This window comes from Aphelocoma coerulescens, chromosome 1 (assembly GCF_041296385.1).
Source record: "Aphelocoma coerulescens isolate FSJ_1873_10779 chromosome 1, UR_Acoe_1.0, whole genome shotgun sequence".
Taxonomy (NCBI): domain Eukaryota; kingdom Metazoa; phylum Chordata; class Aves; order Passeriformes; family Corvidae; genus Aphelocoma; species Aphelocoma coerulescens.
In genome coordinates, this window is record NC_091013.1 from 4,642,517 (window position 1) to 4,656,375 (window position 13,859).

Here is a 13,859-nt window from a genome sequence, read left to right on the forward strand (position 1 = left end):
GGCCCTGCCCGTGGCTCTGGTGCCGCTGCCGGGCCCCGGAGCAGAGCCCGGGCCCTGCCCTGAGCCCTCCCTGCAGCCAGGGACACCCAGGGCTGAGGGCCCCTCTCAGCTGGGGCTCCTCTCGAGGCTGAGCAGCCCCGGCTCCCTCAGCCTGTGCTGGGCACGGAGCTGCTCCAGGCCCTTCCTCAGCTGCGCAGCCTCCGCCGGCCCCGCTCCAGGAGCTCCCTGGCCCTGCTGGGCTGAGGAGCCAGAGCTGGGCACGGCACCCCAGAGGTGCCTGCAGGGCTGGGCACAGGGGCAGGATAACCCCTGACCTGCTGGGAATGCTCTTCCCAATGCACCCCAGGACACCAGGTGCCTTCCTGGTCCCCACCTGCACCATTCCCCTTCCTCCCTCCTCTTCCACAATAAACCACACTCCTCCAAAAGCTGTCGGGACACATTCAGCACTGCTCGTATTTGGAGGAGCGACTTCATCATCAGAGAGAAAAAGCATTTTGGAAAAATAAACCAAAAAGACCACTGTTAATAGTGAACATCCTTTTATGCAAGTCATCAGCCATATTTGTATTCTCTAGTACTGCTCTGTAAACAAGTGCTCAACTGGTGAGCAAGGATCCCATCGCAGAGGGTTCGGGTTTATAGGTACGGCTCTCCCGAAGCCCCGTTCAGTTTGCTCTTGCTCTTGTTCCTGGACAGGAGCTTCTTGCTCAGAATCCGTGAGAGTGTCCCCCCCTTCTTGCGGCTCTCCTCTGACAGAGGCTGCTGCAGGTACACCAGGTCGTTGTGGGATTGGCTCATTCCCGGGTCCTTCTGGTGATGCTGCCGGCGGAAAAACAGCTTCGCGCTTTTCTTCAAAATCCCACCTGTGGAAGGAAGAAAGTGCAGGACACTTTAGACAGAACAGGCTGCTGTCCCCCTGAAGCTCAGCTTTAACTGCAGCATGACTGAGAAAAGCTGATCCTCTGATTTAAGCCAATCTTGTGGAAGTCTCCTTCCTTACACTTAGTTCCAAATGCTTTCCTGGAGGCCACGCTAGTGGTCATACACACATGCACAGCGACTGGTGTGGGTTGTACCCTGGGCTCTCACGTGTGAAAGAGGCACATCCAATCTTTCCAACCAGTAAGGTAGAAAGGATTGTGTAAAAAGGATGAAAGAGAGGAAATAATGTTACTCTTTGTTGTTTCAGAGATCAAAGGAGGTGAAGATCAGCCCGTCAGGCACCACGTGAAGGTGGCATTTTAATTTGAAGTGCAGGACAACAGTACCTGGCAGTAAACCTGTGTGCAGTGGTTCTGTACGAGCCAGGCAGCAGGTGTTCTGTACAAATTCGGCAGCACCACCCAGAGTAACACTCACAAAGCATTTGCTATTTTAAAATCCTGTTAGGAATAGCAATGCACTTCAAGCAGATTAAAAATAATATTACATCTGCTTCCAACAGGTTCAGAAGTCTGCCCAAATCCCTCCTGCAGTAAATTAAGTTGCTTTATTTTGCTGTGTTCCTTCCCTTGACCCCATGTCAAACCCAGCATGCAGCCAAGGCAATTGCAGCTGTCATCTCACCAGGGACTCACGTTGCCAACAGCAGCTATCACTACTCCTCTCTTTGCAAGCTTGGGTTGTTTTTGCAGCCATTCTGCCAAATTCCCCCCTCCCTTTCCATGTGTGCCCATGTGCCTGATGTGCAGCTGGCAGGGACACTGCTCCAGGCTACCAGCACCGCTCAGCCTGGTGTTGGGACATCAGCTCTGTGTTGAAATAGCATCAGTTTTGTATGGAATTGGGCAAGGGTGTTGTCCCAGGTGGCAGGAGCCCGTTCGAATGGAGGAGGACCCAGGTGACAATCCAGCACAGGAGCTTCTGGCAGTCAGACTTGGTATGTGGGGACAATCACCTTCCTGGCAAAGCTTCCACACCTCCTCCCTGCACCACTATCAGGTTTCCTGATCCTTTCTCAGTTCAGCTATTAATTGCTCTCATAGCATGGTCTCAATTCTGCTTTTCCTCCCATTGCAAATGGACACAAAAAGCAACACACAGAGCAGTTCTTTCACGGGACACTGCCACTAGCTAGAATTAAATGTTTGTCCCCCAAGGACCTGACAAGGCCTGCGTGTCACTTTGCACAGTGACAGCTGCAGAACAGGTACTTGATGGCAGCCAGATGCTGCTTTGTGCACACCAAAACAGTCACAAACATTTATTACTTTGTACTTTCAGGGCTAAGCACTCAGCACCTGGGAGGATATTCCAGCATGTTTGTTCTGGCAGCTGCTGAGACTCTCCTCACAGGGCACAATGGGATGGGAAACAGAAATCAGCTGAAAGCAACCAGAACTCATGGATTTGAATCTTGACTGCTCTCCCATCAGCCTCTGATTGATCTTTTTGGCAAGGCAGTACCACTTCAAGCTGTTGTCAGCAGCATAAAAGAAGCAGTGTTCCACCCCAGGACACTGACAGTTGCTGATGTGCAGAGGCTGAGGGGATGCAGAGGCCTGGCTGCTGTGCAGCTCCTGTTTGAGCAGGCAGCTGTTCTGCCCAGCAGCCCTGGCAGCTGCAGCTGAAGCCCTGCCAGCAGCAGTAGGACACAAGGGTTTATCCCTAAGCAGGTTTTTAGTCCCATCCATTCTGTCATTCAGACTGATCTGCCACACCAGGAAACAGTACCAAACTGAGAATGTCCCAAAAATTGTGCTGGTGGCCTGGGACACCTCCCTGCAGCTGAAACACCGTGGGCAGCACTTCCCTGAGAGCAAGACAGGCTTGGCACAAGCAGCAGCCCCCCGACACGAGAGCTCCCTGGTGTTCAGTCACTGCTGCCTGGAAGCTTGCCACATGCTCATCAGACTGGAGCCAGTTTGGAGTGTGCTGCCTGGCAGTGGCTCTGGCTGCTGTGGAGACATGCAGCCCTGGGAGGGAGGCAGGGCAGCAGCCTGGCAATGCTCATGCTGGTTTATGTGCTGTTTGCATGCTTATGCCTCCAGTTCAACAGGATCCGTGTGCCAGCCCTGCCCCCAGCACCAGGAGATGAGCAGAGAGCACTGTATGAACTCACTGCACTAATGTAGGGTGTTCTGAAAATGCTTGTGGGGATGGGATCACTTCTCAATCTCATTTGTGCTAAGGGAGGAGGATTTCCTTCCACATCTACAAGGATACGAATAGAGATCGCTTTCCATTCCTTCCCAACTTCCAAAACAGTTTTTACACAGGTGGTTTTGTAAAATACCTGAGATCCCAGTAGCTCTACAAGTTAGGCTAGAAAAGCTTCATCTAGAAAACTGTAAGCAGCAGGTTTTTGAATACATTTTGAATAAATATCTATATCAAGTTATGGGTTTGCATGAGCAGATTTTGATTGATTACCAGATACTACAGCAATGGGCATGATGGAGAGAGATTAGGAATGTAGAGCATCCCTCCAAGCCATCCTTGCTGCCCTCTCTGTGTGACCCTCCTGGACAGCATGACCACCAGAAGGATGATTTGCCACAGCAGACTGGTCTGCTAAGACACCTGAGCACAGGAAGGTAATTCTGGAAGGAGAAAAGGAATGGATAGGGGAAGAGGAAAATGGGTGCCAAACTAATTTTTGCTTCAGTTTTTACAATGAGTGTCTCATTGTAAAGCTACATTTTCTTAGGGATAAAAAAAAAAAAGACAAAAATAACTTACTGTGTAGGTAATTAATTCTGGCTGGCATAGTAGTCATCTTAAGTTTATAAAAGGGACCGAGTAAGAAAGAGGAAGTCAGAAAGGTAAAAAAACCAACCAACCAAAAATATGCAAGAGTAAAAAAAAAGTGCTAACTTTAAGACACAAATACACACAAAAGGCTTTTCAAAGCAGAAGGGGTTTTGTTTGGGTTTTTTGCTGTGTTTGGGTTTTTTGTTGTTGCATTTGCGGTTTTGTGGTGGGTTTTTTTGTTGTTTGTTTTTTGGGGTTTTTTTAAGGGAAAGCATTTGACAAACAGAAGCCTTGAACTATTCACAGCTCACTGAAGGCAGGGGGGTTGAAATGTTTTCCTATCTTACTCCATAAAAGCTACTCAGCTGTGACAAAGCAGAGATTCAAGGCTTCCACAAAGACATCTGTGTATAATGAAAGGGATTTGAGACAGTTTTTTTCAAGTATTTTTTCAAGATGGTACAACTCTCTCAAATTAGAGATATTCTGTGGTTTTAGCAGTCTTACACTGAATTGTGTGAAAAGGATCTTTAGAAGTCTGATCTCTTTGCACAGGGAAACCCAAAACTAGACAACAACTCACATACAAACTCCCACTTGCTTGTTTTAGAGTAACACGTTGAAGAAGAGTCCAGAGGTTTTGCAGTTTCTCATGCAGCTTCCTAAACCTTTCCAGGCTCCAAAATGAGACAAATCCCTTGACAACTAACCCACTCCCCTCACCCCAAACACACCCAAGACTTTCCAGTGCCTGAGCATGTGTGTGACAGGGATTGTTGCAGTCCCCTCCTGATCTCTGATGTGGAGCAGCACAGCTGTGGGAAGGCCAGAGAACTCGATGCTCTAACGGAGGGTCCTGACAAAGAGCTCCAGTGTCTGCCCTGTGTGTGGGGGGGTGATAATCCAGTAAAATAGGGAGGTTTTGTAGTGAGCCATTTTCAGGATCTCTGGATGAGGAAATGATAGAAAATAATAAAGCAAAAGAGGGCTGGATATGGGTGAAAAACACAGTATTTCTGCAACTTTAAGGCGGAACCTGTGTGCCTGTTTGGGGCACAGTCCACTGCACTGGCCCCTTTGTAAGACTTGCTAATAGCCCCTGAGTTTACCACACAGCCACAAACCACTGCTCAGAGGTTACTGGATTTATCAAGTGAACACAAAGAACCCGAAGACATTTTCAAACTGCAGCTATTCAGGTGTGTAACTACCTAAGAAAAATGATCTGATGCCTTATTTACTTATTAAATTACCTTTTATTCCTTTTTCTTTAGCAAATTATGGGAGAATCTGTTCACCAGGCAGTTTCTGCTTCAGCTGTGGTGCTTCCTGAACACCCTTTAGTGAGGCCAGGGGAGCCTTGTGCTCAGAGATGTGAAGGGGGAGGAGGAATGTATTGGAAAGCAACTGAGGATCCCTGCATTTTTTACTTTGGTAATGGGGCTGCTAATATAGGGCAAGTCCTGGGTTACAGGAACACCATTTTCCTTGAGGAATTGATAATGTGACTAGTTATTTCTCTCCTAAATAACTGAGTTGGGCATAGTGAGCTGCCAGCTTCTAAGGATGAGCTGTTTCCTTGTGGAGGGGAGGGTAAGAAAGCCTGAGCTGGCTCAGACCTGCAAGTGAAACAGCTTCAACCAACACCACAATCACAAGGAGTTTGAAGGACAAAAAAATCAATAAGAAGGATGAACTACTGCAGCCAATTACGCAGAGAAAGCAGTTGCTGAAAGTGGAAGTGAGGGTGACGTACCTTTAGACTTTTTCATGCTCCCAGTTTCTGAAACACTTAATGAGCTCCCAGATATTTCTTCAGAGGTCTGGTCTAAGAGTGTGCTGGTGTCCCACTGCTGGCTGCCATTCTCCAAACCCCAGGCCCCGTGGGTGCTTTGCTGTGGGTCGGTATCAGGGACTCTTTCTGAAGCACCCAATGACTGCTTTTCGTCAGAGGTGATTTTTGCAACAGCTTCCTCCACAGTGGGTGGATCTGCTTCCCTGCAGGAGCTGTCCATGGCTGCAGCATAGTCCATCATCAGTGAAGCTTCACTGTCCTGAGATAAAGAGGTCTGCCCAGTGGAAAGAAGAGACAACACTGACAAGTCATCCTCCTGGAGAAGAACAAGCCTCCCTGCAGGAGTTATTTTAACTCTTTACACTTGTATTGCTCAGGACCATCAGCAAATCCCTTGAAGCTTCCTTAGCTCTACTAAAGGGGAGGAGCATTTAGCAAAGTTTTAATCATGTTGTAAAGGCCAAAGGAGTGAAAAAAAGAATTAAGTAAATGCCTTCCACCTACCCCTGGCCCCACTACAAATAACAGGACTCCCTATATGTGCTGCTGTAATGAAGTGTCAGCATACAGAGAGAATCTTTTGGTCCTTTTAAGAAAATAAACATCAGAGCATTTAATCTTGTCTCCTTGTTTGCCCACCCTCTGGAACAGAGACCAGAGAACCAGAGTTTTTTTCAAAGGGTTTTAACAGCTTTAAAAAATAAATAGAAAAATCTTTCATACTTTTTCTGTGCATTTTTCCTACATGGGTGAAACACACAGAAGGACTGATTATCCTCTCTTCTCACCTAAACTGATTTTCCCAAATCCCTAACACCACTCCTATCTAAGGACACTGTGCATTTCAGTGAGGCTGTCAAATCTAACAATCAGAACCCAACACCCTGATTTGGCTTAACTTGAAACAAGTTACAGAAATAACCTGGCACACAAAACTGGATTCTGCAGAGACAGAAGAAGCATGTTAACGTTGCAGTCAGTGCAGAAAAGGCTTTACAGAACTAAGCATTAACTCTAAGTGTTGTTTTCTGCTCTACCTTGGACACCCCTGATATGATAATGGTGCTTTTCTTTCGAGGAGACTTCAGCTTCTGCTTTGCAGACTCGCTCAACTGCCGAATGGCTGCTTCTGCCACAGGGTCGGTGCCATTCAGTACCAGCAGCTCTGAGAAGAAAGGATTATTTCAGAGGGGAGAAGGAAGAACAGGAAAAAACAGAGCAGAGACAGGCAGAGTTTGTCCTTGACTTAAAATTCACAGAAATGGCATAAACACCATAAACGTCTTCCAATTCACCACCCGGCCATCAGGGCTTGTCCTTCCCTCCTGTCGCCCATTTTTGGAGAAAAGGTACTGAAGTGGCACTTACAACCCCTTTCCACAAGAACAAAGGAGGTTCTGGAAGCCTGGACAAAACATCCCATTATTTCAGTGTCCTGTGGTGACAGTGGGGGCATCATGAGTTACCACAGTCATGAAGAACCGTAGTTCTAACATGGCACAAGGCTGGCACGTGATGCTACTTCCTCAGGTGGTTTTTTTGTTATTTGGCTCCTTTTCCAGACATCCCCCCTCAGCATTTCCAGATTTGCTACGACAGTGTGATAGGATGGGGAAGGCAAAGTGGCTACCTCCAAATCCTGTCAATTCCACCCCCTTTTCCTCTCCAACCACTGCACAGAAATATAAAATCTTCTGTGTAAAATGCTCTTTAGTGACAAACACAAGTTTGTTTTTAAGCATGGCCCTTTCTGGCACCTAGGACACAGGTGCTTTGGGCACAGCAAATACACACTGATCAAATTCATCAAGCTCAGGAACAAACAAGGCTAAGAAAGTCAACAAGACAAAAATCCCCATGTTCAATTGCCTGAGGTGGACTTTTCTGGCAAGAATTTTAACAACAACAACAAAAGAACAGAGGCAGGAATAGCACCAGTGTTAACTAAATTGAGCAGTGCCTTTTGTCACTGGGACATTAATGCAATAAAAGATGAGGCCTGGAATTTAGGTGTACATGTGCACAAGGGGTGTGCATGTCTGCACACTCATCTCAAACCTTTACTTCTTCCATCTCCTCAGCCCCTGCATTAATTCTGATTGTTGTCATCACTCAGAACTATGGCACAGACACAGCATATTTCCAGAGTGCTTGCTGCTATTTTGGCATGATGTTTGTAATAACTTTTATCTGACCTACTGCCATACCAAAAGCTTCTTTGTATTTCTTTCATTTGGCTTTTGTTCTAATGAGTAATTCTTCCTGCAATAAACACTTCACAGAAATCCCCCTGCACTCCCAATAAGAACACTGTCTGTAAAATATGGAATAAGCTGTCTCCAGATGAGTTTTCCAGTAAGTGTTTTGTGTCTTTAATACCATAAACACTCAAGAGAGTCAACTCAGAAGTCTTGCACTATCTTAACATTTCCCAAATTGATGTAGTAATACCACACTGCTTCATGGTATCTGAGTATTTTTTATCCTACAGATAGGAAAAGATCCAAGTGCTGTTACAGCTATTCATGGGTACTGCTTCTTGCCCTTCCCCATATTTGTTGGCCAATACATTTCTGTCTCTCAGAAACCTCCAGATTGTGCCAGGAGCAGTCCAGATCATCTCCAGATTGTCCCATCCCCACTCAGATCTGTACACAGCAAACTGAACTCCACACCAGGTGCCCCTGGCAGCCACACTGGGTCACAGCTGTCACTGCTGCTGCCCCACAGAGCTACTGAAAGGTTCAGTGGTGACCACACACAGGGCTGAAAAATACGCTGAAGATTTAGAGCTGCAACTTGAAAAGGTAAATTCCCCAGAGTCAAAATCAGGTCTATATACAATTCAAAGTGAATTTATAATTAAAGTTATTGTCAATGTCACCTGACACTCTGAAGGCACTTCAGCTGTATCCAGGTGACTTAGGAAGGTGGACAAACGGGCACAGAAACCCCAAGAAAGCCCAGTGGCAGGGCTAGGAAGAGAATTAAGTCTTCCTTACATCAGTCCAGCCTCTGCCTTCTCTTCAGACACAGGGGACTTAGAGGTACATGTCACAGAGTTTTAATTTAGTGCAGCATCCCCCATGCCTTTAAGAAAGGAGGCATCTTTCATTCAAAAGTAAGAGTAAAAACTTACTTTTGGCTTTTCTGCAGTCACCTCCCTGCTCCAAACCACAGCTCATTGTTATTTATTCAAAACCAGTAATTTAAATTGCCAATTAAAACCAGACTTTTACTGCAAGGCTGCCATACCCCAAACCACAGTGCTTTGTGACATAAACATCTCAGTGCTGCTGACAGGCAGCAGCTGTATGGGTTGGCTGTTAAATTTTAACAGGATCACATTAATCCCACATGCAGAACAGAGAAATGTTCTGCTTAGCAGCTTCAAACATTTTTATTACCTGTATCTGAAGATGACAAAGTTTTGCTGACTGGAGCACCATGAGAGTGGAGGGCTTCAACAGTGAAATCCTTTTCAGTCACCTTTACTTTAACTGGAGTTTTCACAGGAGAATCTGAGGACCAAGTTTTTTGGTTACTTGAACTGGTCAAGACATTTTTTATTACATTAATAAGAATTTATTGTACCGGTTCTGCCTGTTCAAATCGTAAGTGTTTGAGAAAATTGTTTAACAGAAATTCTCAATACATGTTCTGTGGTAAGCCTGACCCCAAAAGGCCATTGAAGTGTAAGAACTTATTGTTTTTTAAATTTCCTACTGTAATACGTTAGACAACACCCACTTAAGTAGAAGATTTGCTTTAACAACTTAAAAGAACACAGATATTTGTGAGACTTCACACCAAGATTGTTCACAGGTTTTACTTTTATAATTTTCCCAAGAAAAATTGGAAAATCTGCTCCTGGAGGACAGGCTGAGAAGTATTTTGTGACCAGGTAACACCAACCTTCACCAGAGATGGTAATATGGATCAGGGTTAGAAGGCACAGGATGGTCTGTCATCAGCAAACCTCTGAGAGTGATGTATCTGTCATGTGAAAAACCATCCACCAAAATCCAGGCCCTCTGCATTATCACACCATGGTGATGATTTACAGCATGTATTAGAAGAAGCATTAACTGTTCCTCTTGTAAGAAACAAGTTTCCATGAAAATGAAAAACCTGATTCTGGAGAATACGAACAAGAACCCCACCCCAACACATCAGAGCACTCTGGAAAACAGCGCCTTCCTGACATCCCACTCCCCAGTGCTTCTCCCAGTGCCCATGGATAAGCCTGTGAGGGAACACAGGAAGATCTGGACGTGCTGACCTGTGCTCAGAGGGGATGATCTCCCTTCCAGACGAGGTTTGGTTCTCACAGCAGTGACAGTGGTGACCACGGTCCCACAGGGCATCACAGTGCGATCCTTTTCGATCTTGGTGGCCAGCACTGGAGAGGAGACCTGCCGTGCCTTCAGCTCACTGGGTTCTATAAAGGAGAACTAAGGAGACAGAAAAACACCACCTCAGAAGGACAAGCAAGAAGAACACCATTTCTAGCTGATATTCCTTTCAGGTTTTTGCTAAGCCAAACTCAAGAGTTAATTCTTTTGATAAGACACAAATATTCTGCAAGCAGAACAGGCTGCTCTGACTCAGCCACAAGTCCAAAGCATGAGATGAGCATTCCCAAGCACTTCCTGAAGTAAAAGATCCACCCCAAACCCAGCAGTACCTCTGCACTAATGGATCCCAGCCCGGGCCCTGGCTCCAAGCTGCTCTCCCTGGCCTCGCTGTGCAGTGCAAAGCTGTGCTGGCCAGAAGGCTGTTTCCTGAACAGGTCTAGAGGTACAGTCACCTTCCCAGAAAAAGGACCTGGAAGAATAAAATCAGCAAGGTCAGCCCACATCTAAGCTGTCAGGATGTGTAAGGGAGACAATATGGGAAGGGAGGAGGAAAATTCAGGCAGGTAATTGCAAGAACTGGTTCTACACCACGGGGCAAAGAAATGACATTTCACAGCTTTCCTTCCATTTTATGACTATTCCTCAGCCTGGCCTAATACTGTGCAACAGGAAAGAATGGACCCATGAAATATTACTTATTTACTGTTGTTTCTGGCCATTATTTTTCCCCTTTACATGCAGAATGTTTAGGGAAAAAAGGAAACAATTATCAGGTTCTTGGACAATTTCCATAACCAGTTTCTGCATCTTTCATTTCAGAGGATGATCTGGATTCCTGGTAAACTGGTGCATCACAACAATAGTGTTTCTTAATTTGAACTTTAGCAGAACTTCAGCAGTTCTCTTGCTCCTCCTCTGACTTTATCAGCTCCACTAGACTGAAGCAAGCTGTCAGCAAAGGTCCTGTACCATTTCAGAGATGAAATTCTAGTTTTCTGTGAAAAGTAGAATGTTTAAAAACAATGAATTCCTACACTTCACTGGCCTTTTGTGGTCAGGTTACCACAGAACGTGTGCTGAGAATTTGTATTAAACAATTTTCTCAAACATTTATAATTTGAACAGGCATAACAGGTATAATAAACTCTTGTATGTACCTGTATTATACAACTAGGGATCTACATTATATTCACATAACTCAGCTCTCTGCTTACTAATGTGATTCTGAGTCTTTTATTTAAATTTTTGGGAGAAGAACAGCTAAATTTGTATGGAGGGGCAGAGGGGGAGGAAGAGAATTGGCAGTGCAATCCACTGGGACCTTTTTCTTCAGGAAACCAGGCTGAAAGTTACACTCTCAGTAGGATGTAGAACAATCTTGGTGTTTGATAGACTAAAGATGCTGAGGTACAGTCAAGACTAAACTTTGTGCAAGAAACAATACAAATTTCCTGACTCCATATAAATCCCACATTATTATTAAAAATAAAAAAGAGCATCCATAGCAGAGGAATTTTTTAAAGCTTTCGCCTACATTTGACTTTCCAACCCCTCCAATAACCACAAGATGATAAGCAAGGTATTGCAGAACTTTGTATATCTAGATTATTAAAAATAATTCCAAACCAACAGAATCGAGTTGTAAAAATGTTCGAGCTCCTATGTTTTATATTTAATCCAACATAATCAGAACTGATTGTGATTTTTATACCTGAACTGTTAGGCAGTCTCTGGGACTTGAAAAGGAAAGATTTAGGATTAACCCACATGATTCCCCTTCAGCCAGAGAAAGAACTCAAAAGCTTAACTTGAAACCAGAAAGGTTCACAGTGGATCTGTCAGATGCTCAGAAGGCTGCAAAGTATAGGATATCAGCACCTGGAAGACTCAGAATGTTGACAATATTGAAAGAAACTCAAAGATTCTCTGTGACCTCAACCCAGTGCATGACAGAGGCACCTGATCAGTGCATTCTCCTTCCATCTGTGACTACTGATGGATCTGATAGTTTCTCTGTGGCCATCCAGAAATAAAGGAGGATTTAAATCAACACTCAGCAAAGCTCACAGGTGCTGATCATGCAAAATAATTCAGTCTTAATACTTACTATCCAACTTTCCATCTTCTACTATTTGCAGTTGCAATGCTTTTGATTTGGCACTTAGTTCACTGTGAAGGAAATAAAACCCTGTTAGGTTTTTGCAGGCCAAGCAGGTTTTCCTTCCCACGTAGGTTTTCCCCTTTCCCCAGCTTTTCTCAGCCCTCTCCAAGCCAAACACTGTACCTTGCAGGTGGGTAAGACTGACTAAACAGATCACAGTCAGAAAACCGTGGCCTGGTTGCCTCCCTCACTGTTGCACAGGTTCAATTTGTTAAATTTCAGAGGCTCCTCTTCTCCCCAGTAGCTGACAAACGTTGCCCTCCAAGCTGAACACGGTTCCTAGTCTGACTGCTACACCACAACACTAAAAAGCTTCATTTCTCCTGGCAGGATCAAATTTTTAAGTCAAGATGCTGGAACAGGTTCAATCAATATCCCTGTCAAAGCAGGAAAGTGTCCTGCAAAAACAGGACAGATGCAAGGAAACAAAGGTAGTTGCAGCTTTAAAGGAGAAGAGTCAGTATCACTTTTCCAAAATAGGACTCAAGGATGCTGCAAGCCAACCAGAACGAGTTTCTGTGGGACCAAACCCAGGTGAAGTATTCTCAGAATTAGGTATCTGGTACTTCCTGAGATGGACTAGACAACAGATACAAAACCTTTCGTCTCACAGAGACAGTGAAGCAAACTGGGTACCTACTGAGGAACCCTCCAGTAAAACTTTATTTTATAACCTTCTCAGCAGGTGTTCTGCCAAAAACCCTGAGGGCATGCAAACATGCATTTCATTTTGCTGTGTCTCTGTTTCAGGATGGTGTGATCCTGGTTGCAGACACCCCACCTCCATTAGATGCTGTGGGACATCATCTATGCAGCAGATTTTAAGATTTTCCCTGCCACTCCCACCCTTCCTGCACCCCAAAAGATGGAAAGGAGCACCTTGATGGTACTACTGCTGCTTTGCCATGAAGCTGAAGCAGAGCCTGACATGGTGGTCAGTACAATGGTGTTCAGAGTGGAGGATATTTTTGGCTCTGAAGAAAGGAAAGGGCAGAGGAGTGTGTGTGTGAACTTGAAGAAATTCAAAAACCCCTGCCAAAATCCTAATCATTTATTTGTAAAAGCCCCCAAGCTTACCTCATGCACTTCTGAAAAGCGGTGTAGAAACCCCAGCACTAATCCTAGTGTCAAGACCAAATTCCAGTCAAGTTAATCACATCCTGCCTGCCCTCTCTCAGCCCTTTCAGTTGGAAAAGGGTATTATTCTTACAAACTTCCTGTCCAAAACTGCTGGGAACTTGTCTGCTCTGAAACCTTGAACAGGGGTGCTGTTCCACCAACAGATGGCTGAAGTGAATCACAGACCCACTGGCTGAAGCGCTTTGTGATACTTCAGAAAAGAAAGTTTATCAGTGATTCCCCCCCTTCCCAAACTCATGCATCACAGAAGCCATTGTTTGCTCTGCTGTTAGAAAGTGAAAATAAAAACTGTTTTAGAACTGCTCACTTTTGACCTTAATTTACAGCAGCTCTGTGAATCACAGGACACCGTGTAGGCTGCCCAAAAGTCCCTTTTTTTGTTCTACAGGAGAAAGAAAATCTAGTTAAGTTTTACACTCCCTTTTTAGTTATACCCACCACCCTTTTAGATGGTCAATTGTTTTTGCATATTTGCTTCTTCCACTCAGGGGAGGGAATGGAGAGACATTAGATTCCCTTCAATGCAGTTTTCACAGTAAAGTGACTTCAAAACCCTGCTAACACTTCTTTTTTGGCACTGTAGGAAAGCATGAGGTGATTTATTATGCTTGAGACTGCTGTCATGTACTAGAATCATGTATCTACCATGGAACATCTAGAGACCTGTATCTCATATCCAGGCAGAGGGTAATTAGATATCCTGAAGTTC

At 44.9% G+C, this 13,859-nt stretch overlaps 1 protein-coding gene across 1 annotated transcript in view; it reads right to left on the reverse strand.

Annotated features, from left to right (window-relative positions):
- Positions 1 to 525: 525 nt before the first annotated feature.
- Positions 526 to 13,859, reverse strand: part of C2CD2 (C2 calcium dependent domain containing 2) — a 32,673-nt gene continuing 19,339 nt past the window's right edge. The window contains exons 8-14 of the mRNA XM_069017328.1: positions 11,957 to 12,018; positions 10,179 to 10,318; positions 9,774 to 9,945; positions 8,899 to 9,012; positions 6,529 to 6,656; positions 5,453 to 5,765; positions 526 to 866 (exon numbers count right to left, since the gene is read on the reverse strand). Coding sequence (XP_068873429.1) covers positions 640 to 866; positions 5,453 to 5,765; positions 6,529 to 6,656; positions 8,899 to 9,012; positions 9,774 to 9,945; positions 10,179 to 10,318; positions 11,957 to 12,018 — 1,156 coding nt within the window. The 3' untranslated portion in view covers positions 526 to 639. The remainder of the gene's footprint in view (positions 867 to 5,452; positions 5,766 to 6,528; positions 6,657 to 8,898; positions 9,013 to 9,773; positions 9,946 to 10,178; positions 10,319 to 11,956; positions 12,019 to 13,859) is intronic.